Source organism: Chiloscyllium punctatum, chromosome 31 (assembly GCF_047496795.1).
Source record: "Chiloscyllium punctatum isolate Juve2018m chromosome 31, sChiPun1.3, whole genome shotgun sequence".
Taxonomy (NCBI): Eukaryota; Metazoa; Chordata; class Chondrichthyes; order Orectolobiformes; family Hemiscylliidae; genus Chiloscyllium; species Chiloscyllium punctatum.
Window position 1 is genome coordinate 63491158 of NC_092769.1, and position 27136 is coordinate 63518293.

The 27136-nt window shown below is 46.0% G+C and overlaps 1 protein-coding gene across 3 annotated transcripts; it reads right to left on the reverse strand.

Moving 5' to 3' along the window:
* Nucleotides 1-1112: 1112 nt before the first annotated feature.
* On the reverse strand, nucleotides 1113-27136 carry LOC140457208 (uncharacterized). Of its 3 annotated transcripts, XM_072551288.1 has the most exons (4): nucleotides 26811-27136; nucleotides 19098-20098; nucleotides 12377-12383; nucleotides 1113-4484 (listed from the first exon to the last, which is right to left on the reverse strand). In XM_072551288.1, exons 2-4 carry the CDS (start codon nucleotides 19808-19810, stop codon nucleotides 3414-3416), a joined length of 1791 nt encoding a protein of 596 aa, XP_072407389.1. In that variant the 5' UTR covers nucleotides 19811-20098; nucleotides 26811-27136; the 3' UTR covers nucleotides 1113-3413. The 3 variants fall into 3 exon arrangements, with proteins under 3 accessions (XP_072407389.1, XP_072407388.1, XP_072407387.1); XM_072551287.1 differs by lacking the exons at nucleotides 12377-12383; nucleotides 19098-20098; nucleotides 26811-27136 and adding exons at nucleotides 12052-12136; nucleotides 12441-12583 and having other exon boundaries at nucleotides 1113-4616; XM_072551286.1 differs by lacking the exons at nucleotides 19098-20098; nucleotides 26811-27136 and adding an exon at nucleotides 12052-12136 and having other exon boundaries at nucleotides 1113-4616; nucleotides 12328-12565.

The following is a 27136-nucleotide window of genomic DNA, read 5'->3' on the forward strand; positions in this document are numbered from 1 at the left end:
CTCCCTCACTTCACTGCAGCCGGGCAAACAACTCATCTGTATGTGGGCGTTATGTTCTTTTGTCTTGGGGTTTTCACACACTTGGTGCAACTGCAACACACCAACCTCTGTGAACAACCAATATTTTATTAAGCAAGTACAAGCTTTCTGTAGGAACCCTTAACACACTTCGGAGGGCTTGTGGAGCTATGTCAAGGATCTCTCCAAACAAAAGAACCAGTCCTTCCTTTATACAGTACAGGAGTTTCACATTACAGTCAGTGATGCCCACAAGACAACCTCCAGCCATTCCTCCAGTCACATGCCACTCAATAAACAATGTAGTGATCACATCATTTCCAGGAACAATGTAATGTAAATCATCCCTTTATGGTTAGATCTGTTGTGAATGTCTTTTTTTTAAACTGTAGGGAGTAGTCAGAATTTTAATTGGAGTGTTCTTATTGATTTGTGAATAGGGGCTGATAATGTAATTATTTTAACTCTGAATAACTAGGAAATGGCCATGCAAATGGCTCTGAATGACAAGGGATGGGAATGTAAATTCCTTACATTCTACCTGTAAGACGACACATACCACCCTATCCCCCGGACATCCAATTTCCTGCAGGTCAGAAGAACAAATTAACCCTTCAATATCTCATGGGGATCTGTCCACTTTTAAGCCTGACAAAACCTCCAATATTTTCTCACTCCCTATATCAATCAGCTCAAGATGAAACCCTGTCTGTTTGAAGGAAATATTTTGACATTTGTTCCAGACGTGGCAGGACCATGGTGAAAGTGTGTGTGTACACAAAAGGACTGACTTAACAAGTACGAGGCAGTCAGAGAATGGCACTCCTAGAACAAGGAGATGCCCTGCTTTCAATCAATTCACCAGCTGAAGAATTAGGACAGGTTAAGGTGAAGATTAACACCACCATCATTCAGAACAGCACAGCTGGGTTGATAAGTAAGCTGCAGCAGAGTCAAAGATAGCCACACACACACACACACACTACACTAAACTCACCAGTAGTTTGCATTGTAACCAGTAGTTACAATACAGCCGTATGGTTCTCAGAGACTATGGTGACTTTACCTAATATAGGCAGTTTTCAATTTGCAGCTATTTTCTGAAAATTTATTGAACAGCAGTTTGTATATGATACATTAATTAGACAACCACACACGACTGACAGCGCAAATGCTTCACCTGGTCCTGAAGCTGTTCTATCGAATGGTGGATCAGGGATGGTAGTTTTGAAGTGATGGACGGTTTGTTACTGATACTGTGCAGTCTTTGGCAGTAACAATCTTTGTCCCTTCCTTGGGCTGACATCAGGGAAGTCCAGGTCTTCTCCCAAGATGGTAGTGGCTTGTTTCTCTGGATCCTTTCTCTCTCCCCAGCTATCCTTGTTGCATACCTTATTTTGAGGGTCTGCCATCTATATCGCATAAGTCACCTGTTTAAATCCCCTCTGCCAATGACCACAAGCAGCTACTCACGATGCTAAGGTGACTGTTGTCCCCTTGCTCACCCCCATTTGGAAGGCAGGTTCCATTCTCTCCATTAGCAAAAATGTATCTTCAAAACTTACAGACTCATAATAATAGAACAGTGTGGCGCCCAATAAATATTGTGTTGATGTGTGTCAAAGGCTAGTTGCAACTATGACTTCATTTAACCATGTTACAGAGTTACAGAGATGTACAGTATAGAAACAAACTCTTCGGACCAACTCGTCCATGCTGACCAGATATCCCAACCTAATAGAGTCCCATTTGCCAGCGCTTGGCCCATATCCCTCTAAACCCTTCCTATTCATATACCCATCCAGATGTCTTTTAAATGCTGTAATTGTACCAGCCTACACCATGTCCATTGGCAGCTCATTCCATACACATTTTCTGTGTGAAAATGTAGCCCCTTAGGTCCCTTTTATATCTTTCCCCTCTCACCTTAAACCTATGCCCTCTAGTTCTGGACTCCCCCATTCCAGGGAAAAGACCTTGTCTATTTACCCTATCCATGCCCGTCATAATTTTATAAACCTCTAAAAGGTCACCCCTCAGCCTCCAATGCTCCAGGGGAAACAGCCCCAGCCTGTTCAGCCTCTCCCTGTAGCTCAGATCCTCCAACCCTGGCAACATCCTTGTAAATCTTTTCTGAACCTTTTCAAGTTTCACAACATCTTTCCAATAGGAAGGAGACCAGAATTCCACGCAATATTCCAAAATTGGCCTAACCAATGTCCTGTACAGCCGCAACATGACCTCCCAACTCCTGTACTCAATACTCTGACCAATAAAGGAAAGCATACCAAATGCTGCCTTCACTATCCTATCTACCTGCGACTCCACTTTCAAGGAGCTTTGAACCGCACTCCAAGGTCTCTTTGTTCAGCAACACTCCCTAGGATCTTCCCATTAAGTGTATAAGTCCTGCTCTAATTTGCTTTTCCAAAATGCAGCACCTCACATTTATATAAATTAAACTCCATCTGCCATTTCTCAGCCCATTGGCACTTCTGATCAAGATCCCATTGTTATCTAAGGTAACCCACTGTCCACAACACCTTCAATTTTATTGCCATCTGCAAACTTACTAACTATATCCCCTATGTTCACATCCAAATCTTTTAATTAATGATGATAAGTAGTGGACCCAGCACCAATCCTTGTGGCACTCCACTGGTCACAAGCTTCCAGTCTGAAAACCAACCCTCCACCACCACCCTCTGTGAGCCAGTTCTGTATCCAAATGGCTAGTTCTCCCTGTATTCCATGAGATCTAACCCTGCTAACCAGTCTCCCATGGTGAACCTTGTCAAACGCCTTACTGAAGTCCATATAGATCACGTGCACCGCTCTGCCCTCATCAATCCTCTTCATTACTTCTTCAAAGTCTCACGTTATAGAAGAAATTCTAAATATTTTAAAGGGGACCCCAATTTCCAAAAACACACCCTCCCACACAGATGCACAATGACCGACATACACGCGGATAGCCCTTAACACACAACCAGGCATCTCCGAAACACACACAGGTTTACCACTGCCAGAACTCTGAACTCCATTTGTGGCCCCAGACTTCACAAACCCACCCAACCTGCTCTCATAACCCCAAACCATTAAGTCTCACGATTCTTTCAGCTCTCCCCCACCCACCCCGCTCTTGAACTGTTGAAGAACCATGTTCACTGCTTGCTTCACGATTTTCTCAGTCCCTCCCCTGCTCTCTCCCTTGGTTCAAGACTTCAAAACTGATCACCCAAGCTGCGTGGACAAAATGGAAAAGAGAGGCAAATGGAGGGAGGAGCTAAGCGAGAGAAAGGTTCAGGGCTCAGGCAAGGAGGAACATTAGCAGTAATTCGGTCCAGTGGCTGGTGAAAATGAAGAAGTGATGTTAAGCAGCTGACTGGATGATCTCAATGACTGGGTTGCAGTTTATTAGCCGAAACAGTCTCCAATGAACTCAGTTCAGTTCGGAATGGATTAACAATGAAATCCAACATGGGGAGTTGCTTGTGAATTTGCAAGTGTGTCAGCAGATGGGATGACCGAGTGAATCCCTTCCCACACACGGAGCAGGTGAATGGCTTCTCCCCAGTGTGAATATACTGGTGTTCGATGAGTTGCGACGATCGCCTGAAGCCAGCAGCACAGCGCGAGCACCTGAATGGCCTCTCCTCCGTGTGAACACGTTGGTGTACCAGCAGGTGGGAAGACTGGGTGAATCCTTTCCCACACTCTGTGCAAGTGAACGGTCTCTCCCCGTTGTGAACACGCTGGTGTCTCAGCAGGTTACATGACTGGGTGAATCCTTTCCCACACTGAGGGCAGGTGAACGGCCTCTCCCTGGTGTGCACTCGCTGGTGTACACGGAGTTGAGACAGTCCTGTGAAGGCAGACCCGCAGTGAGGGCACCTGAACAGTTTCTCATCGGTGTGAACTTGCTGGTGCGACTGAAGGTTGGACGACTGAGTGAACCCCTTCCCACATTCGGAGCAGGTGAACGGTCTCTCCCCGGTGTGGACCCGCTGGTGTCTCAGCAGGTCGGATGAAGTCATGAACCCTTTCCCACACACAGGGCAGGTGAACGGTCTCTCTCCAGTGTGGACCCGCTGGTGTACAGTGAGATCGGATGATTGTCTGAATCCAGTCCCACATTCGGAGCACCTGAATGGTCGCTCATCAGTGTGCACCCGTTGGTGGGACATCAGGTCGCCAGAATGTTTGAAGCACTTCCCACATTCCAGGCACTGAAAAGGTCTCTGATCGGTGTGAACACGTTGATGCTTCAGCAGGTGGGCAAGCTGAGTGAATCCCTTCCCGCATTTGGAGCAGGCGAATGGCCTCTCCCCGGTGTGAACGTGCCGGTGTTTTTGCAAGGAGGAGGAATCACTGAATCCCTTCCTGCATTCCGAGCAGGTGAATGGCCTCTCCCCCGTGTGACTGCGTCGATGGGTTTCCAGTTTAGATGGGTAATCAAAGCCCTTCTCACAATCTCCACATTTCCATGGTTTCTCTACACTGCTTTCCATATCCAAAGGCCAACCACATTCAGGTCCTGATGAGGCAAGCCGCTCCATCAGAGAATGCGCTTTGAATCTCCCACTTTAAAGCCTTTCCTGTAAAATTGATTTAAAACAGGAGAAAACAGAGCAACAAATAACTCACCGAGGCTGTGAACTGGAGATGAATGAACCTGGGCTTATGCCCTTCTTATGCCTGAAACGTCGATTCTCCTGCTCCTTTGATGCTGCCTGACCTGCTGCGCTTTTCCAGCAACACATTTTTAAACTCTGATCTCCAGCATCTCCAGTCCTCACTTTCTCCTAGCTGAATGAACCCGGTCATTTGTAGAGTCGGCATGACGATAAAGTGACTATGAATCAGCCTATAAATCTAGTGCGGATTCGGGCCTAGTCTTTACAGGGCCCTTAGCTTCTGGAGGCAGTGGTGGAGAGGGACATGGTGACTGATAAGCTGCAGGAACATGGCGAGAATCTTCGATGTGAATCCTGCTGACATTACAACTTCAAAAAGGTGAGAAAGGCTCTTGATTGGTGAGTACTGGGCACCTAACAGTTAACCCTTTCTTATCGTACAGATTTAGAGCAGTGAGATCATAGTTAGTTAACTTTAGTGATGGAATCGGATGTCTAATAGTTCTCGTCTAAGGCATTAATTTTAAGTTTAAGAGATGTCAGGAGAGGCCAACTGAGTGGAATGTGTCACTTGTCAAATGTGATGCTGCCAGTAATCTAGATGATCATGCATGCAGGATGTGCTCCCAGCTGCAGAAGCTGAACCTCTGGGTCTCACTAACTGGAGACACTGGGCGCATCCACAAGGAAAGAAGGAATGGGCGAAAGAACTTTCCAGAAAGAACAGGCAGGTAGTTCAGGAGTCCCCTGGGGCTCCTCTCACTAACCAATATTCCAGTTTTGAAGCTTCTGACACCAGAGGCAGCTCAACTATATGGGGTGGGGTGGGGAGAGAGAGGGGGGGAGAAAGAGCTACCATGACAGGGGATTCTTTAATAGGAGAGCAGACAGGTGTGCCTGCAGACAAGGACATGACTCCAGAAAGATGCATTGCCTCCCTTGGTGCCATGCTCAGGGATGTCACTGAATGGCCTGTCGGGCATCCTGAAAGGGGAGGGTAGAGGGTGAGAAGTCATGATACATTTTGGTACCATAACATGGGCAAAGTGGGGAAATGAGGTCTTGCATCAAGAACTCAGAGCTAGGCAGAAAATTAAAAATCAAGACCTCAATGGTCATAATCTCCGGATTACTCCCTTGTGCTAGCGGTATAGAAAGAGGTAAATGGGACAGATGAATGCGTAGCTCAACAGTTGGTGCAAGAGGGAGGGTCTTAGGTCCCTGGATCACTGGGACTGTTTTTGGGGAAGGTGGGACATGCACAAACTGGACTTCGGTCTGCATCCGAATCAACAGCCTTGCAGGTAGGTTTGCTCGTGCTGTTAGGAGGAGTTCACCCCGTCGAGACACACAACAAAGGAAGCAAATCACAAGGAGTTCAGATCTGCTAAGTGTCAAGAGAGTATGGCAAGGAAAGATGGTCTACATTGATGTAGTGTAGCTGGAAGTGTAATGGATGGACAAGTCAATGGTATGGATTGGCACATGGAAGTATGATGCTGCAATCACAGAATCATGACTGAGGGAAGGGCAGGACTGGCACTTTAACATGCCAGGGAATAGGATCTTTCGGTGAGACAGAGGAGGGTGTAAAAAGGGTGATTAGATTAGATTAGATTAGATTACAGTGTGGAAACAGGCCCTTCGGCCCAACAAGTCCACACCGACCCGGCGAAGCGCAACCCACCCAGACCCATTCCCCTACATTTACCCCTTCACCTAACACTACGGGTAATTTACCATGGCCAATTCACCTAACCTGCACATTTTTGGATTGTGGGAGGAAACCGGAGCACCCGGAGGAAACCCACGCAGACACGGGGAGAATGTGCAAACTCCACACAGAGAGTCGCCTGAGGCGGGAATTGAACCCGGGTCTCTGGCGCTGTGAGGCTGCAGTGCTAACCACTGCGCCACTGTGCCGCCCGTGGTGGAGTATCATAATTGATTAAGGAGTCAGTTACTGCAATAAGGAGAGACGGTATCTTGGAAGTGTCCTCAAACGAGGTTCTGAAGGTAGAACTTAGGAATATTAAGGGAGCAGCCACTTTACTAAGGAAGTGCGTTATAGGTCTTCAAAAGAATCAGCAGGAAATAAAGGAGCAAATATGCAGATCGTTCATAGGAGTGCGTATGAGTAATAATCAGATAATTATACTTGGGGATTTCAATTTTCCCAACATCTTGTATCCTCACTTGCCACTGGAGACATCCTGGAGGAATAACTAACGTGTTCAACCTCTGTTCAAGAACAGCAAAAGGGATAATCCTGGAAACCACAGACCAGTGAGTCCCACATCAGTGCTTAGGAAGCTATCAGAGAAAATCATTGGGATAGGATTTACATACATTTGGAAGAGGATGGCCTAATTAGGGACAGTTGGCATGGCTGTGTGTGGGACAGGTCATGTCTTACTAACGTGGTTGAATATTTTTTGAGGTGGTGCTGAAGATGATCACTGAGGGTAGAGCAGTGAATGCTGTGTGCATGAATCTTAGTGAGGCTTTCAACAAGATCCCTCATGGGAGGCTCATCCAGAAGTTTAAGATGCATGGGATCCATGGTGACTTGGACACGTGGATTCAGAATTGGCTTTCCCACAGAAGGCAGAGGGTTGTGGTAGAAGGGTGTTTTGCTGGTTGAGTGTCCATGACTGCTGATCTTCTGCTGGGAACCAGCCTTGAACCAAACCTCTACTGTTTGCGATATACGTAAATGACTTGGATGAAAAAGTTGACGGGTTGGTTAGTAAGTTTGCAGACAACACAAAGATCGGTGGAGTTGTGGATAGTTGTCAAAGGATACAGATCAACAGGATATAGATCATTTGCAGATATGGGTGGAGAAGTGGCAGATGGAGTTTAATCTGAGTACGTGAAAGTTGCTGCACTTTGTGAGATCAAATGTTAAGGAAGAGTATAGGGTTCATGGCAGGACCCTGCACAACACTGATGTACACAGGGATCTTGGGGTTCAAGTCCATAGCTCCCTGAAGTGGCAACACAAGTAGATAGGGTGGTAAAGCAAGGGCATATGGCATGCTTGCCTTTATTGGTCAGGGAATTAAGTACATGAGTCAGGATGCCATGTTGCAGCTTTATAAGATTTTGGTTAGGCTACACTTAAGAGTATTGCATTCAATTCTGGTTGCCGCATTACAGGAAGGCTGTGGAGATTTTGGAGAGGGTGCAGAAGAGGTTTACCAGGCTACTACCCCTGTTTAAAGGGTATGAGTTATAAGGAGAAGCTAGAAAAACCCGAGTGGTTTCCTCTGGAGTGGCAGAGGCTGAGGGGAGACTTCATGCAAGTCTATAAAATTATCAGATGCATACATACAGTTGACAGTCAATCTTTTTCCCAAAGCTGAAATGTCTGATACTCGGGGGCACGCATTTAAGGTGGAATGGGGAAATTTCAAAAGGAGATGTGAGGGGTAAGTTTCTTTTTTAAAAAACACAGTGTGGTGGGAGTCTGGAACACCAGGGGTGGTGGTGGAGGCAGATATGATAGGGGCATTTAAGGAACTTTTAGATAAGCATATGATTTTGCAAGGAATGGAAGGATATGGATCCAGGGCATGTGGAAGGGACTAGCTTAAGTTGGCGTCATGTTTGGCACAACATTGTGGGCCACAGGGCCAGCTCCTGCGCTGTAGTGTTCTAGGTTCGAACATAAACTGGGAAAGCCACAGTGTTAATGGTTCACAGGGGGCCGATTTTGTGAAATGGATTCAGGGGAGTTTTTTGTATCAATATGTAGAAGGCTCAAATAAAAGGAAGGCACAGTGCTGGATCTGGTTATGGAGAAAAAAGCAGGGAAAATGTTTGATGTGGCAGTGGGAGAATATATTTTAGCGATCGTGAGCACAACATGATGTGGCTCCAATTTGTTCTGGACAAGGATAAAAGATGGCCTGCTAAAGATAGCTTTGAACTGAGGGAATGGATATTTTATTAAAATAAAGCAGGACGTGGCCACAGTTGACTGGGAACAGCTCTTTGTGGGTAAGTCTCCCGCAGAGCAGTGGAAGGCATTCAAAAAGGAGTGGGGGAGGGGGTACAGGTCCTGTATGGACCCTTTAGAGGGAGATGTAGGAGCATTAAGTTCAGAGACCCCCAGATGTCTCGGACAATTCAGGACGGGGTGAGGAAAACGAGAAAGGCTATTAAAAAAATCCAAAGGGACAACTCAGCTGCAGCCCTAGAGGAGCACGGGAAAAGGGACTGTGAGCAACTTGTGCAGTACGACGCTGGAAACGTGGAGGCAATGGAGGCGCTATCAGGCTTAAAAATAGACAAATCCCCTGATCCGGGTGAATTCCATCCCAGGCTGTTGTGGGAGCTGAGGCAGGAAACCGAAGGGTTTTTGATGCAAATTTGTAATTCCTCTCTGGCCAGAGGACTTGCAGGATGATGAATGTGGGGCTGCACTTTTCAAAAAGGATGGTAGAAATGAACCAGGAAATTACAGACCGGTGTGTCTGCTGTCAATTGTAGGCATTATATTGGAGAAAATTCTTAAGCAGTGAATTAATACCCACTTGAAAGGCATGGGTTAATTAGTGATAGTCAGGGCGCCTTTGTCAGAGAGGAAGGTCCTGCCTCACAAATTTGATCGATTTCTTGAAAACATGATCAGGTGTACGAACGAGAACTTCAATCGATGCAGTTTATATGGATTTCAGCAGAGCTTTTGTCAAGGTCCCACATGGGAAACTGATTGAGAAGGTTAAACCACATGGAATTGAGGGAAACACAGTGAAATGGATCTGAAACTGGCTTAGTAATAGGTCACAAGGGATCACGGTAGAACGCTGATTGAGTGACTGGAGGCCGGTGTCCAGCGGTGTACCACAAGACCCAGTACTGGGATCCTTACTGTTTGTTATATACATGGTGGTATAGGTGGAAGTGTGGAGGGAATGGTAAGCAAATTTGCAGTCTACACCAAGATTGGTCAATACTTATCAGCGGAGAAAATGGTTGTAGGTTAAAGGAAGTTATCGATGGGTTGTCAGAAGCGCAGATGGTATTCAACCCCAGTAAATGCAAGGTGATGCACTCTGGAAGAAACAACAAGGTGAAGGAGTATTTAATGAATGGGAGAGCACTGGGTCGCTTAGGGGAACAGAGGGATCTTGGGGTAATTATTCACAGATCCCCAAAGTCAGCAAGGTGTGCGAAAGGGATAGTTAAGGCGGCATATGGGATACTTGCTTTCATTAGTTGTGGCATAGAGTATAAGAGCATGGAAGTAATGTTAGAGTTGTACAGAGCTGTGAATATACAGCTGGAGTACTGTGTGCAGTTCTGCTCAAGTACAACAACTGGAAGAGCATATTGGCCTTTTGTAAAACCCTGTTGGGGCCACAACAAGAGGATTGCTCTAGTTTCAGTCTCCATCCTGGCCCCTGAAAGAATGCAGATGAGATTTACCAGAATGGTTCTACAATAAGCATCTGAGGAGGAGGGGAAATCGAACGTTTTGGGCATCAGCCCACTTATGCCTGAAATGTCGATCCTCCTGCTCCTCGGATGCTGCCTGACCTGCTGTGTTTTTCCAGCACTATGCTCTTGACTCTGATCTCCAGCATTTGCAGTCCTCACTTTCTCCTGGTTCTACAATAAGGGAATTTAGTCAAATGATTGGTTTGGAGAAGCTTAGAGTTGAAGCAAAGAACTTGAGGGAAGATTTGATTGAGGTGTAAAAGGTGTCGACAGGTTTAGAAAAGGTATACAAAAGGAAACATTGTTTCAATTAGCTGAAGGTACATGCGCCAAAAAAAAACTTTTGAAAACGTTATACAGGGAAGCACAAAGTTCATGGAATGCCCTGCCAGTAGCAGTGGTGGACTCTCCCTCTTTATGGGTATTTAAGCGGGCATTGGATAGGTATATGGAGGATAGTGGGTTAGTGTAGGTTAGGTGGGCTTTGATCGGCGCAACATCGAGGGCCAAAGGGCCTGTACTGCACTGTATTCTTCTATGTTCTATAAACTTTATTTATGCAGTGATTGATAATACCCAGAACACACTGTGTAAGACAGTGGTGAGTAAAAGTGATCAATGATTTATAAAAGCTAATCAGGGTAGGCACTCCAGTGTGTATTGCTTCACAGAGAGCCAGATTGAACTTGATGGACTGCATACAGCATGTGCCACACTGACTAAATGATCAGTGTTAAACCTTTCCTCATAATCCATTCTCTGTAGTCCAGGTATCCTTCATAGAATTAGAGAATCCTTACAGTTTCAGAGCAGGCCATTTGGCCCATCAAGTACACTGACCCTCCAAAGGGGATTCCACCCAGATCCAGCCCCTTTCTCTACCCTGTAACCCTGCCTTTCCCATGGCTAACTAATCTAGCCTGCATGTCCCTGGATACTGTGGGCAATTTAGCATGGCCAATTAACCTAACCCACACATTCTTTGGGCAAATCATTCAGATGAATCTATTCCACACTCCAGTAAGGACCCAGAACTGAACACAGACTCCAGGTGTTTGAATATTTTGGTGCCTGTCCAATCAGATACATTCCCTTGTTCATAGTGGCAAATCACTGATAGATGTAGTTTGTCGCTGAAACAGTGAGGTGATGCACTTTGGAAGAAGTGTCAAGATAAAGGAGTCACTGAATAGCAGGACACCAGAAAGCTCAAAAGGAGGGAGGCTAACAGGGTAGTTACGGCAGCAAACAGGACATTTACCATTTTCAGTCATGGCATAGATTATCACAGCAGGGAGATTATGTTAAGCCATAGCTGGAGAACTGTGTGCAGTTCTTGTCTCCTCATTACAGGGAGGCTGTGAGTGTACTGGAGATTCAGATTCACCAAGACATGACCTGGGATGGAGCACTTCTGCAATGAAGAGAGGCTAGATAAACTTGGGTAGCTTTCTTTGAAGCAATGAAGATTGGGGCGGGGTGGGAACCTGATTAAGGTGTATAAGATGAGAGCCACAGACAGAATACAGAGAAAGCAGCTATTCTCCTTAGTTGAAGAGTCAATAGCATAATGTTAATGTTAAAGGTGAATGGCAGGAGGTCTGGAGAGGGTTTGATGGGGAACTCAGTGAATATGCTGGGAATTTTGAACGTATTGCCTGGGAGGGTAGTTAAGATAACTGAGGAGCAACAATCGACATTTGTGATTTTTCCAGCGCCACACTTTTATCGACTCTGACTTCTCCAGCATCTGCAGTCCTCACTATCTCCTAGTTAGGATGGGAAACCTTCCAAACTTTTTACAAAAATACACAAGTACTTGAAAATGCAATAACAGTTAAGGGTGTAGGCCAAGTGCTGGAGAGTGGGATTAGTGTAGATAGGTCAGCAGGACTCGATGGGCTGAAGGGCCTCTAACGTGCTGTATGATTCCATAAGTTGAACAAACCTTTCACGTTCCACATTCAAATAATCAGGTCCTGACGAATTGCCTGAACCTTGGCTTGACTTGCAAATCCTCCTGTATTTACAATCTGTGAAAGGAGTTCATAAAACAAAATTACTGTCAATCGTGACAAAATAAGATAGAAGATACAATTCTCCAGCTTCTGCTTTCTCTGTGCAGATCCTCCACCCAAGCCATGCGGGTATAGGAGCGCATGCGCTCTCCTGCTTGCTGCCTCAGAACCACAGCTACCGCGCATGCGTCCTAGCGAATATTTACCCCCAATAAAAATGGCGGTTTAGAACAGAAGGGTCAGCGCTGCTGGAACCCCGCAGCTCACAGCCACGTCCTCCGGATTTGAGAAAGGGGCCTTCTAATTTGTATCTACGCACAGCTTATGAGTTGTTCACGGTCAACTCAACGGCTCCATTCCTTTCCTGGCGAAGATTTAATATCACTTATCAATCACGGCCCTTCCATTTCGGGAGCAACACAACCTTAGCGGCCGCGACAACGCCGCGCCTGCGCCTGCGCCGGGGTGACGCCGGCTGCGATGGTCACGTGCCGCCATGCCAGGCACGCCCCGCCTCCGATTGTACGTGGACGTCCGGTCCCCTGATCCTATTGGCCCAGAGCTTCCGTCAATCACCCGACCATTCACCAGTCTGTCCTTTGCGATGAGAGAAGGTGGAAGGTGCAATTGCAGCGGCCGCAACATCCCAAATGTCATCTTTGACGGGGTGATATGTTCAAGGAAACACTTAGGTAATGATTCTCATTTAGCGAGCCTTTGCGGCCACGATGGGCCGAATGGCTCCTTCTGTAATTCTGTGAAAGCTGAGCCTCCTCTTTGTACACCATAGAATCCCAACAGTGTGGAAACAGGCCATTTGGCCCCACAAGCCCACACCGACCCCCCAAAGAGTAACCCACCCAAACCCATTCCCCTACTCTATTATTCTTCATTTACACTGATTTATGCACCTAACCTACACATCCCTGAACACTCTGGGCAATTGACCTAACCTGGATTGTGGGGAAAACCAGGAGCATCCGGAGGAAACCCACGCAGACACGGAGAGAATGTGCAAACTCCACAAAGACAAGTCGTCTGAGGCTGGAATCGAACCTGGGTCCCTGGCACTGTAAGGCAGCAGTGCTAACCACTGAGACACTCTATGTTTACTTATAGAATCACAGAGTGGTACAGCACAGAAACAGACCCTTCAGTTCAACTCATCCATGCTGACAAGATATCCGAACCTAATCTAGTCCCATTTGCCAGCTCTTGGCCCATATTCCTCCAAGCACATATCCATCCAGATGCCTTTTAAATGTTATAATTGAATCAGCCTCCACCACTTCCTCTGGCAACCCATTCCATACACTTACCACCATGTGTGAAAAAGTTGCACCTTCGGTCCCTTTTAAATCTTTTCCCCTCTCACCCTAAACCTATGCCCTCTAATTCTGAATTCCCCCCAACCCAGGGAAAAGACCTTGTCTATTTACTCAATCCACACCCTTCATGATTTTATAATCCTCCAAGGTCACCCCTCAGCCTCCGATGCTCCAGCCTATTCAACCTCTCCCTATGCTCAAATCCTCCAACCCTAGCAACATCCTTGTAAATCTTTTCTGAACCCTTTCAAGTTTCACAACATCCTTCCGATAGGAAGGAGACCAGAATTGCACACAATATTCCAAAATTGGCCTAACCACTGTCCTGTACAGCTACAACATGACCTCCATACTCCGATATTCAATGCTCTGACTAATAAAGGAAAGCACAACAAATGCCTTCTTCACTATCCTACCTAACACTCCACTTTCAAGGAGCTATGAACCTGCACTTGAAGGTCTCAAAAAGCAAACAACACCAGGTTATAGTCCAACGGGTTTATTTGAAATTGCAAGCTTTCGGAGCTCTGCTCCTTCCTCAGGTATGGTTTGATAGGGAAACATAAGACACATTATTGATAAGCAAAAAGTTAACAACTTTAAAAGTTGAATCCTTTAATCGTTAGGAAGAAGACTGCTGATTAAAATGCAAAATTAAAGTTTTAAAAAAGCAGAAGATGCTGGAATCCAAAGTAGACAAGCAGGGAGCTGGAGGAACACAGCAAGCCAGGCAGCATCGGGAGGTGGAGAAGTCGACATTTTGGGTATAATCCTTCTTCAGGAGGTCGGGAGAGGGGGAGCATTCCTGAAGAAATGTCAACTTCTCCACCTCCTGTTGCTGCCTGGCTTGCTGTGTTCCTCCAACCTCCTGCTTGATTAAAATGCAAAATGCAAATTACTTTCAAGTCTTTGTCCACAGATAATTCAAGGTTTTATCAATGTACAATAGGTGGTACCTCAGGTTAGAGAATGCATTTTAGGTGTGAGGTCCTGCTTTGATTCTGTCTATGTTTTAAGCTGAGGTCCTTTTTTTTTAACAGAAAAGAATCTTGAATGAAATAATCCCATTGTTTACGTGTGAGAGTGAGCAAGAGAGTGTAAGGGAGAGACAGACAGAGAGGGAGGGAGGCAGAGATTGTGTGTGTGTCTTATTACTTGATGTCGTTTGATTTTTGACTCTGCCCATCCAGGTCCAACCCTGACATCTCCACCTTATGTTTGTTCAATACTTCATTGGCCAGAACGTCAGAAAATAAACATTAGGACTAGAATTGGGCCATTCAGCCCATTGAGTCTGCTCCACCAGTGTGACCATGGCCGACCAGATAATCATCAACTCTATTTTCCTGCCCTTTCCCTGTAACCCTTGATTCCCCTTCTGATCTATCTCAGCATTAAATATACACAAGGGTTCCATACCACAGTTCTCTGTGGCAAGGAGGTTTAAAGACTCAACCCTCAGAAGAAATTCCTCATCTGAATCTTAAAATTAGCACTCCTTTATTCTGAGACTATGCCTTCTGGTCCTACACCCTCCCATGAGGTGAAACATCATCTTGGCAATTACTCTGTGTGGGAGAATTGAGAGATTCATGGCAGCCATTTTGTCACATATTAAGAGCCTGGAAACCATTTTGAATCCCATCTTCATGCCTGACTGCTAAAATCTTGTGTTTCCCATGCCCAGCTAAGATGGTTGGCCTTGCCGATGTACTAATACCTTTGCGTGGACCTATTGCCTACTCACATCTGCTTGTCAGCTACTAACTGACACTGTCCAGACATTACATGACTGAAGCTAATGACTGGGCAAGATGCCATCTTGCTCATTATCCTGCAATTAACAGTTTGCTAATTGCTAAACGATTGTAACCTATATAATCACGCGATTCTTTGTATCTTGGAGTGACTTGCGGCCATTCGGTCGCCTTGTCTCTCCCCATGAACTCTCAAATAAACCTGTCAATACTCAAGGCTTGTGTGACGCGGTATTTCTAAATTGGACCGCTAGGAGCAAGTCACCCACTGCTCAATTTACTGCCATCCCCAACAGTGTCAAGCCCCTTAGGAATCCTGTGTTTCAACGACATCATCTTCCTTCTAAATTCCAACAGGTCTAACCTTTGCTCTTAAGACAATCCCCTCTGCATTGGGGATCATGCTAGTGAACCTTCTCTGAACTGCTTCTAATTAAATAATATATTTCTTTAGATAAGAGGACCAAAACTACTCTCAGTACTTCAGACGTGGTCTCACCAGCATCTTATACAGGTGCAGTAAGGCTTTCCTGCTCATACACTCTTATATGGTTCAAGATCATTCACAACTGCTCGGTTACTGAAACAGTCCATGTTCAAATGCAATAGGATCTGGCTGATGAGTGGCAAGTAAAATTCGCAGCACACAAAAGCAAGATAATGATCATCTGAAGTGAGAGACAATCGAACCAATGCGCCATGACATCACTGAATCTTCCACTATCAATATCTTAGGGGTTGCCAATGACCAGAAACCCGACTGGAATCACTGCAAAACACAGTGGCTACAAGAGCAAGTCAGAGGCTGGGAATACTGCAGCAAATAACTCACATTATGACTCCCCAGAGCCTGTCCACCAACTACAAGACAGAAGACAGGAGTGTGATGGAATACTCTCCACTTGTTTAGATGGGTGCAGCTCCAACAACACTCAAAGAAACTTGACACCATCTTGTATAAAGCAGCCCCCTTGATTCACACCAAATCCATTCCCTCCACCACTGACACTTAGTAACAGCAGTACTATCTACAATATGTACTTAATGGTAAGGTCCTGGGGAGTGTTGCTGAACAAAGAGACCTTGGAATGCAGGTTCATAGCTCCTTGAAAGTAGAGTCACAGGTAGATAGAATAGAGAAGGCGGCATTTGGTATGCTTTCCTTTATTGGTCAGAGCACTGAGTATAGGAGTTGGGAGGTCATGTTGCGGCTGTATAGGACATCGGTTAGGCCACTTTTGGAGTATTGTGTGCAATTCTGGTCTCTTTCCTCTGGGAAGGATGTTGTGAAACTTGAAAGGGTTCAGAAAAGATTTACAAGGATGTTGCCAGGGTTGGAGGATTTGAGCTACAGGGAGAGACTGAATAGGCTAGGGCTGTTTTCCCTGGAGCGGAGGTTGAGGGGTGACCTTATAGAGATTTATAAAATCATGAGGGGCATGGATAGGATAAATAGACAAAGTCTTTTCCTTGGGCTGGGGGAGTCCAGAACTAGAGGGCATAGGTTTAGGATGAGAGGGGAAAGATATAAAAGGGACCTAAGGGGCAACGCTTTCACCTAGAGGGTGGTACGTGTATGGAATGAGCTGCCAGAGGAAGTGGTGGAGGCTAGTACAATTGTAACATTTAAAAGGCATTTGGATGAGTATCTGAATAGGAAGGATTTAGAGGGATGTGGGCCAAGGGCTGGAAAATGGGACTAGATTAGGTTAGGATATCTGGTCGGCATAAACGAGTTGGACCAAAGGGTCTGCTTCCGTGCTGTACATCTCTACGACTCTATGCACTGCAAAAATTTACCAAGATCCTTCGATAGCACCTTCCAAACCCACACACATTTCCACCTGAAAGAACAGGGCATCAAATACATGGAAAAACAACCACCTGCAAATTCCTCTTCTAGCCACTCCCCATCCTGACTTGAAACATATCACCATTCCTTCTTTGTTTCTGGGTCAAAATCTTGGAATTCCTTCTCTTGGTCAACCTACACCACGTGGACAACAGTGGCTAAAGAAGACAGCTCACCATCACCTTCAAGGGCAACTGAGGGGACACAATAAATGATGGCCAGCCACTTAGCACCTTTTCCCTCACCTACATCCACCTATCGCATTCTCAGTTACCTTCCCTCAAGCCCCATCCCCTCCCATTTATCTCTTAGCGCCTTTGGCCGACCAGCCAGCCTCATTCCTTATGAAGGGCTTAGGCTCGAAACGTCAATTTTCCTGCTCCTGGGATGCTGTTTTTTTCCAGCAACACCTTCTCGACTCTGATCTCCAGCATCTGCAGTCCTCGTTTTCTATCCTAGCCAGCAAATCCCATGTTGCATGAATAAATTAAGAAAAACAAAAATAAAACTCGACCCCCCTTGAAACAAGGGGCCAACGTTCCATGAGCCTTATGCAACCCCATATGGGTCTCCTTTTCACAGGGCGAGAAGTTCAGAAATAGGGGAGGTTCTGTTCAATTAATTCCGAACCACAAGCAAACTCCACTGTCCCCATCCATGATCTCCATTTAGAGAAAGGAAATAGAGGCATTGGAGAAGGTGCCACACAGATTGAACAGAATATCAGAACTGAGAGCATTTCACCCTCAGGAGAGGCTTTGTTCTAACAGAGAGAGGAGTGAAGGGTGATCAGATGGAACATTTCATGATGATGAAAGGCTTCAATAAACCAATAAGATTTCATTTAAAAAATGAAATCTTTAGGGCGGCACGGTGGCACAGTGGTTAGCACTGCTGCCTCACAGCGCCAGAGACCCGGGTTCAATTCCCGCCTCAGGTGACTGACTGTATGGAGTTTGCACGTTCTCCCCGTGTCTGCGTGGGTTTCCTCCGGGTGCTCCGGTTTCCTCCCACACTCCAAAGATGTGCAGGTCAGGTGAATTGGCTATGCTAAATTGCCCGTAGGGTTAGGTAAGGGGTAGATGTAGATGTAGATGTAGGGGTATGGGTGGGTTACGCTTCGGTGGGGCGGTGTGGACTTGTTGGGCCGAAGGGCCCGTTTCCACACTGTAAGTAATCTAATCTAAAACTCTTAGCCTAGCAAGTGGTGCGAAGATGGCACTTGCTACCACGAGTGCTTGAGTTGAACAGCAAGGATTCGGAATGTAAGTTTGTTCGCTGAGCTGGAAGGTTCAGTTTCAGACGTTTCGTTACCATTCTAGGTAACATCATCAGCGAGCACTGGTGTTAGTGGCCAGCTTTCTATTCACGTGTTTGGGTTTTCTTGTGTTAAATACCAGCACTTCACCGGAAGCTCACTGGTGTTACCCAGTATGGTGACAAAACTTTGGAAAACAAACCTTCCAGCTCAGTGAGCAAACCTACGTCCCAATTCTCAACCTGAGCTACATGAATCCATGTGAGTTCTCAAAACTCACATGGATTCTTTTAGAGGGAAATGGATACATTCATAAGGGAGAAAGTATTAGAAGGGTATGTTGTTGGGGAGTATGATAAGGGGAGGGTGGGGACTCTCATGGACCAATTCAGCCAACTGGCTTGGTTCTGTGCTATAGACGCTATGAAGCAGATGCAAATGTATTTATTTTCGATAAACCTGTAGTGGTAGGAAAACACCATGAACTATCCAGGCTAAAACAGACCTACATTATTCGGCTTTTGCAGATCAGTTCAATGGAAAGGTGCTGTCCAAGCTCAAACAGCATCGGGCTACTGGAAACCAAGTGGACAGCCCAGCAAGTCCAGCAGAAAGACACCCTCCAACCAGAGGCCCGACTTCGCCCACTGTCAGAGCGAACATCGTTCAGCACTGGATGTAATTAACAGCAGCAATGAAAGCAGAATCTGACCCCTGTAGTTACTTGTGATCTCGCTGGTGTATCTCCAGGTTGGAGGAATCAGTGAACCTCTGCCTACACACAGAGCAGGTAAATTGTCTCTGTTTGGTGTGAACCCGCTGATGCGTCTGCAAGTGGGATAACTGAGTGAATCCCTTCCCACACTCCAAGCAGACAAATGGCCTCTCCCCGGTGTGAACTCGCTGGTGTTTCTGCAGATTGGAGGAGTCACTGAATCCTTTCCCGCACACAGAGCAAGTGAACGGCCTCTCCCTGGTGTGAACCCGCTGGTGGGTCAGCAGGTGGGATGACTGAGTGAATCCCTTCCTGCACTCTGAACAAATGAACGGTCTCTCCCGAGTGTGAACCCTCTGGTGTGTCAGCAGGTGAGATAACTGCGTGAACGCCTTCCCACACTCAGAGCAAGGGAACGGTTTGTCCCCAGCATGGACCTGTTGGTGTTTCAGCAGGTTGGATGACTGAGTGAACCCTCTCCCACACTCCGAGCAAGTGAAAGGTTTCTCCCGCGTGTGAACCCGCTGGTGGGTCAGCAGCTTGGATAGCAAAGTGAATTCCTTTCCACACTCGGAGCAGTTGAACGGCCTCTCCCCTGTGTGAAGTCGCTGATGTTTCTGCAGGTTGGATGAATCAGTGAAGCCCTTGCCACACATGGAGCAGGTGAACGGTCTCTCCCCAGTGTGGCTGCGACAATGAATCTCCAGCTTAGATGGGGATCTGAATCCTTTCCCACAGTCCGCACATTTCCATGGCCGCTCCATATTGAGGTTCTCCATGTGCCCTTTCAGGTTGAATGACCAGTTAGAGCCTTGTCCATGAGGTAGAACACGTGCAGTCTCTCCCTGTTATGAACAGTAAGAAATGTTTCGACTCTCTTTCCACTGTCAGTTCACCCTCATGCATATGCCTTGGTACCTTTCCATTTTGTTTGATGTTCAAAACCTTTGGCAGCAAACAGAAGTGATAGACATTTCACTCGATTCCACGCCAATGAGTTTCGAGACTCAATTAATTGATTGACTGTGTCAGATCTTTGAGATTTCCAATCCTCTCCGTTTAACATTCTGTAAAACACATTTACAAAAAAACCACTGTCAGTACAGTTAGCCTCTTTGCTAATATTCGTAATTAAAGGGGTGATTCTACTTTTTGGTAGAACATTTCATAATCCACAAGCTGAACATCTCCATCCCACTCCACTGTAGACATTCTCCCCATTCCCCTGAAGGCGATGATTCATGCTAACCCACACTCGCTGCTTCATGTCCCGGTCACAGGAAAAAGTTGCTGACCCTAAATATCAACCTTCACATAAATGGTAGATTCACTGATTTGGAAACAAAAGGATCTCAGGAATATTTTTATTTCAGCTGGATGTGCTCATGGGATGAAAATCATCACTGGGAGGTAAAGGAAGCAGAGCCAATCAACAATTTCAAACTGACATTTAGATGGGCGCTTGAAAGAAATAAACTTGCAGGGTCACAGGGATTTAGACAAAGTCTCATGGATTCAAATGTGCCAAATGGCTGGAAATATATAATGGAGTTAACTTCATAAGAAAAGACTAGAAATAATTAGACATTAAGTTCAGAGAGCCACAAATAACATATTGAATATTAGATTAAACTAGATTAGATTCCCGACAGTGTGGAAACAGGCCCTTCAGCCCAACGCATCCACAGCAACCCTCCGAAGAGTAACCCATCTACATCCATTACCTTCTGACTAATGTACCTAACACTATGGGCAATTTAGCATGGCCAATTCACCTGACCTGCACATCTTTGGACTGTGGGAGGAAACCGGAGCACCCGGAGGAAACCCACGCAGACATGGGAGAATGTGCAACCTTCACACAGACAGTCACCTGAGGCTGGAATCAAATCCAGCCCCCTGGTGCTGTGAGGCAACTGTGCTAACCACTGAACCACCATGCTGCCCAATGAATACCATATTGCATAATAACAATGCACATCTCTGTCCTATACTAATTAACCATCCACTTAAATATCAGCCATCTCCTGGACAAATCACCCCTTTAATTACGAATATTAGGAAAGAGGCTAACTTTTCTCTTGGTTGGACTATAATATGGTGTTGTGTGATTTTTATCTTGGATCTGGTAATAGGTAATGAGGCAGGCTTAATAAATAACCTTAGTAGAGAAGATCTCCAAGAAAGTTGTGATCATAAAATGATAGAATTTAATTTTCAGTTTGACAGTAAGAAACTTAGGTCAATGACAACTGTCCTTAATTTAATTGAAGGGAATTGTGAAGAAATTGGTTAGATACAGTAGTCAATTGTAACATAATGACAGTAAGCAAGCAGTGATTGACATTAAAACTCTCGGTAAAAACAAAAGGAGGAAAGACTCCGAGAGGGGGAGAATCCAACCATAGCTAACCAAGGAAGTTAAGGAGAATATTCCAATTGAAAGTAAAAAAAGTGTATACGGAGGCAAAACATCAGTGATAGCCCCGAAAACTGGGATAAAATCAGAAACCAGCAAAGGAGGATTGAGAAGATGATAAAAAGTGCGAAAATAAACTACGAGGGAAAACTAGCGAGGAATATATAAACTGACAAGACCTTTAAATATACAAAAAGGAAGAGAAAGGTCAAAGATCGCTTAGAAACTGAATCGGTAGCGAAAGCAATGGGGAACAGGGAAATGGCAGAGGAATTAAACAGATGTTTTTACAATGGAAACTACTTTGAACATCCCATTAATGCTCAAGATTATGGGGAGAAATTAAGTACCATCACAATCACCAGTGAAGTAGTATTAGACAAACTGATAGGGCTAATGATGAATCATCCCCTGACTTGCATCCCAGGATCCTAATAGCGGTAGCTAGGAGTAACGGATGCATTGGATCAAAAATCCTTGAAGTACCAGAGGACTGGAAAATTCCCAACGTGACGCTCCTATTCAAAAGCAAGAAAGGGAAAAAGCAGGCAAATGGAGGAGGATTATCCTAACCTCTATTGGCGTCAAAGTGTTGGAATCATTTATTAAGAGAGTAAAAGCTGAACATCAGGAAAATCATAAATCTAATCAGAGTCCGCCTGGCTTCATGAAATGGAAATGGTGTCTGACTAATTTATTAGAGTTTTTCAAGAGTTTTAGCCAGCGTCAATAAAGGGGAACCAAGTCCAATGATCCAGACCAATACAGGAAATCCAGGTAAGACCTTTGCAAAGCCATCAGGGATGCCAAGAGGCAGTATTGGACCAAGGTGAAAGCGAGGACTGCAGATGCTGGAGATTAGAGTCGAGTGTGTGGTGCTGGAAAGCACAGCAGGTCAGGCAGCATCCAAGGAGCAGGAGAGTCGACATTTCGAGCAAAAGCCCTTCATCAGGAATGACGCTGGGAGCCTCGGGGTGGAGAGAGATAAATGGGGAAGGGGCGGTAGTGGGCCTGGGAGGGGGGGTAAGGCAGCCGAGAGTGGGATTGTTAGATGGAGATGGGGGTAAGATCGGAGAAGAGGGTGGAGCGGATAGGTGGGAAGAAGATGGACAGGTCATGAGGGCGGTGCTGAGCTGGAAGTTTGGAACTGAGATAAAGTGGGGGGAGGGGGAATGAGGAAACTGGTGAAATCCACATTGACGCCATGGGGTTGGAGGGTTGCAAGGCAGAAGATGAGACATTCTTCCTCCAGGCGTCGGGTGGTGAGGGAGTGGTGATGGAGGAGGCCCAGGACCTGCATGTACTCAGCAAAGTGGGAGGGGGAGTTGAAATGTTTGGCCACAAGGCGGTGGGGTTGATTGGTGCGGGTGTCCTGGAGATGTTTTCTGAAGCGCTCTGCGAGCAGGCGTCCAGTCTCCCCAATGTAGAGGAGACCGCATCAGGAACGACAGATACAGTAAATGACATTGGTGGATGTGCACATGAAACTTTAATGGATGTGGAAGGCTCCTTTGAGGCCTTGGATGGAGATGAGGGGGGAGGTGTGGGTGCAGGTTTTGCAATTCCTGCGGTGGCAGGGGAAGGTGCTGGGAAGGGATGTGGGTTGTTGGTGAGTTGCGTAGGGAATGGTTTTTACAGAAAGCAGGTAGGTGTGGGGAGGGAATTATATCTCTGGTGGTGGGGTCCCTTTGTAGGTGGCAGAAATGGCAGATGATGATGATGCGATGTCTCCGGAGGTTGGTGGGGGGGGAAGGTGAGGACCAGGGGGGGTTCTGTTCTTGTTGCGTTTGGAGGGGTGGTTTTCGAGGGCGGAGGTGCGGGAAGTGGAAGAGATGCGCTGGAGGGCATCATCAACCGCGTGGGAGGGGAAATTGCAGTCTTTAAAGAAGGAGGCAATTTGGTGTGTTCTGTGGTGGAACAGGTCCTCCTGGGAGCAGATGTGGCGGAGGTGGAGGAATTGGGAATACGAGATAGCATTTTTACAGTAGTCAGGGTGGGAGGAGGTATAATCCAGGTCCCTGTGGGAGTCGGTGGGTCGGTAGAAAATGTCAACGTTGAGTCGGTCACCGTTGATGGAGATGGAGAAGTCCAGGAAGGGGAAGGAGGTGTCGGAGATGCTCCAGATGAATGTAAGGTCGGGCTGGAATGTGTTGGTGAAGCTGATGAATTGTTCAACCTCCGATTGGAGAACTGGACCAAGTTAGAGGCCCAAATCTACCAAACAGACTCCCAGCATCTATGGCAATGCCTAAACAACAGTATGGGATAGAAAATGGAGCATGGAAGGTAGCAGACAAATACACATCCCTCCCTGACGTGCTCAGTGCTTCCTATGCTCGGTTTCAGCAGAATGTCAGCGGCGCGGTGATGCCTGCCTCGACAGTACCAGACACAGCTGTTCCCTCCGTCACCAGACATCAGGTCGGTCTTCCTGGGAATCAACCCAAGGTAAGGGACAGGCCTCGACGGACTCCCCAGCCGCGCATTCAGATCCTGTGTGGACCAGCTGGTAGAGGTATTCACTGACATCTTCAACCTCCCTCCTACAAGCCGAAGTCCCCGCCTGCTTCAAGAAGACCACCATCATCTCCGTACCCAAGAAAGCACATGCAACGTGCCTTAATGACCACTGGCCAGTGACTGTGACCTCAATAATCATGAAGTATCCCGAGAGGCTGGTCACGGCCCACATCAACTCTAGTCTCCCAGCCTGTCTCGATCCCCTACAATTTCCTTATTTATGTAACAGGCCCACAGTAGATGCTGTATCCCTCGCCCTACAATCATTCCTGGAACACCTGGACAACAAGGACACCTATGTTAAACACCTGCTCAGTGGCTATAGATCCGCCTTCAACACCATTATCTCCTCCAGACTGATCTCAAAACTCTGACTGGTCTCGGTTCTGCCCTCTGCAACTTGATCCTCAGCTTTCTGACCCACAGACTGCAATCAGTGAACATGGGTAACTGCACCTCCTCCACAACATTGGAGCCCCCCCCCCCCCCCCCCCCCCCTCCCCCCAAGGATGCATCCTCAGCCCCCTACAGCACTCCCTATATACCCACGACTGTGTTGCCAAATTCTGAACGAACGCAATGTGCGAGTTCGCTGACAACACCATTGTAACAGGGCAGATGTCTAACCATGATAAGTCAGAAGGGAGATAGAGGACTTGGTGACATAGTGCAATGAGAACTACTGCTCTCTCAACATCAGCAAAACTAAAGAACTGATCATTGACTTCAGAAAGAAAGGAGGAAGACATGTCCCCACACACATCAACAGAATGGAGGTTGAGAGGTAAAGACCTTGGAGAGACAATAACCAAGGACCTGTCCTGGACTTGCCATGTAGATGCAACGGTCAAGAAGGCACAAAGACTCCTGTTGGGCAGCTCAGGAAATTTGGCACATCCATAAGAACCCTCAACAACTTCCACAGATGAACCATTAAAAACATACGGTCCGGATGCACAGTGGCCTGCTACAGCAACTACTCTGTCCTGGACCATAAGAAATATACAAGGTGATGTGCACAGCCCAGACCTTCCATCCATGGACTCCATTTACACGGCTCACTGACGCGGAAAGGCTGCCAACATAATTAAGGATCCATAGCACCCCGGTAATAATCTCCTACAACCTCTTCCGTCAGTCAGAAGACACCGAAGCCTGAACACATGCACCAGCAGATTCAGGAACAGCTTCCTCCTGGCTGATGAATGGACTCTCTACCCTCAAATAATGCTGATCTTGCTAACATTGATCTTGCCTAGTGCACGCCTAGTGCAATGGAACTTGTATGCCTCTAAGTCTTTTTGATTTGTACTTCCTTGCTTTCTCTGATCTGCCTGTATTGATCATAAACAAATCTTTTCACTATTCTTGGGTACACGTGACACCAAATCAATCAGTAGCTATATTGTATTGGGACTTCCAGAAGGTGCTTGATAGAGTACTTCACAAGTGGTTAAGTCATTAAAATAAAAACCCAAAAGAACTGTAGATGCTGGAAATCAGAAACAAAAACAGAAATTGCTGTGAAAACTCAGCAGATCTGTGGAAAGAAAGCATAGTTAACGTTTTTGGTCCAGTTCTTCAGTCTGAACAGTCACTGAACCGGAATTATTAACTTTGATTTCTCTCCACAGATGCTGCCAGACCTGCAGAGTTTTACCAGCAATTTCTATTTTCGTTTGTAACATAAGAGCCCATGGTGTTGGAGGTAATATATTGGCATGGATAGAGAATTAGTTAACAGGCAATAAAGAGCAAATAGGGTTAAGGAATTTTGTTTTAGGCGATCTGTGGCCAGTGAGGTTCCACAGGGTTCAGTGCTGGGACTGCAACTGTTTACAATATAGATTAATGACTTGGAGAAAGGAAATGAATATATTGTGGCTAAACTTGCAGATGACACAAAATCATCCAGAAAGGGCGAATGCAAAAGGAGTACAAATGATTTACAGAGAGCTATTGATAGGTTAAAACTAAGTGGGGAAAAATTTTGGGAAATGGATTATAATGTGGGAAAATGTGAAATTGTTCATTTTGGAAGGGAACGCGAAAGAACAGCACTATTTAAATGGTGAAGACCTACAGAAAACAACAACACAAATGGACTTGGAGGGACTTGTGCATGAAACAAAGCACTCACAAATGTGCAGCCGGTAATCATGAAGGCTAACGGAATGATGCCCCTTATTTCAATGGAAGTCTTGCAACTGTACAAGGTGCTGGTGAGATCACACCTGGAGAACAGAGCGCAGTTTTTGTTCCCTTACTGAAGAAAAAATATTTTTTAATTGCAGGCGGTCCAGACAAGGTTCACTAGGATGATTCCCAGTGAGGAGGGATTTTCTTATGAGTAAAGGTTGAACAAGTTGGGACTTGACTCAGTGGAGTTTAGAAGAATGAGAGGCAAGACATTTACGAGACTGAAGATTTTGACAGGTTAATGCTGAAACGATGTTTCACCTCTGGTCTAAGACCAGAGTGTACAGTCTCAGAATTAATGGCTGCCAATTTAAGATTGAGATGAGGAGGAATTTATTCCCTCAGCAGGCTCTTTGCCACAGGGGCCACCGTTTTGTGTATATTTAGGACTGAGATACATTCTTGATCAGTCGGGGAATCCTGTTTCTATTTCTTACAGTCTTACTAAATTCACCAAGATTCTTTGAACAGCACGTTCCAAATTCACAGCCACTTTTACTTAGAAGGGCAAGGACAGCAATTACATAGGAACACTTCCAAATCACTTACAACCCTGACTCGGGAAATTATCATCATTCCTTCACTGTTGCTTGGTTAAAGTTCAGGAACTTGCTCTGTATCTGTATTGTGAATCAACTTACACCAAATGGAGTGCAGGGTTTGAAGAAAGCAGCTCACCACCACCTTCTCAACGGTTAATCAATAAGTGGAGGTCCAGCCAGTGACACCCCATGGGCCAACCCCTTCCAATCTCCTCAGATTCCACTTAAGTTTCCCTTCAGTTCCTGCAGGTCAACAATTTAAGCTCCGAATCTGAAATGAGAAAAAAAAAAAATGTTTTGCTCACAGATGTTGGCCGGAGGAGGAGGTTTCACTCAATCTTCATTCAGAGAGAACAGAAGCACTTGAACTGGGCTGGAAAAAGCAGCTTCAGAAGCTCAAACTGTAACATCCGCATTCAGACAAT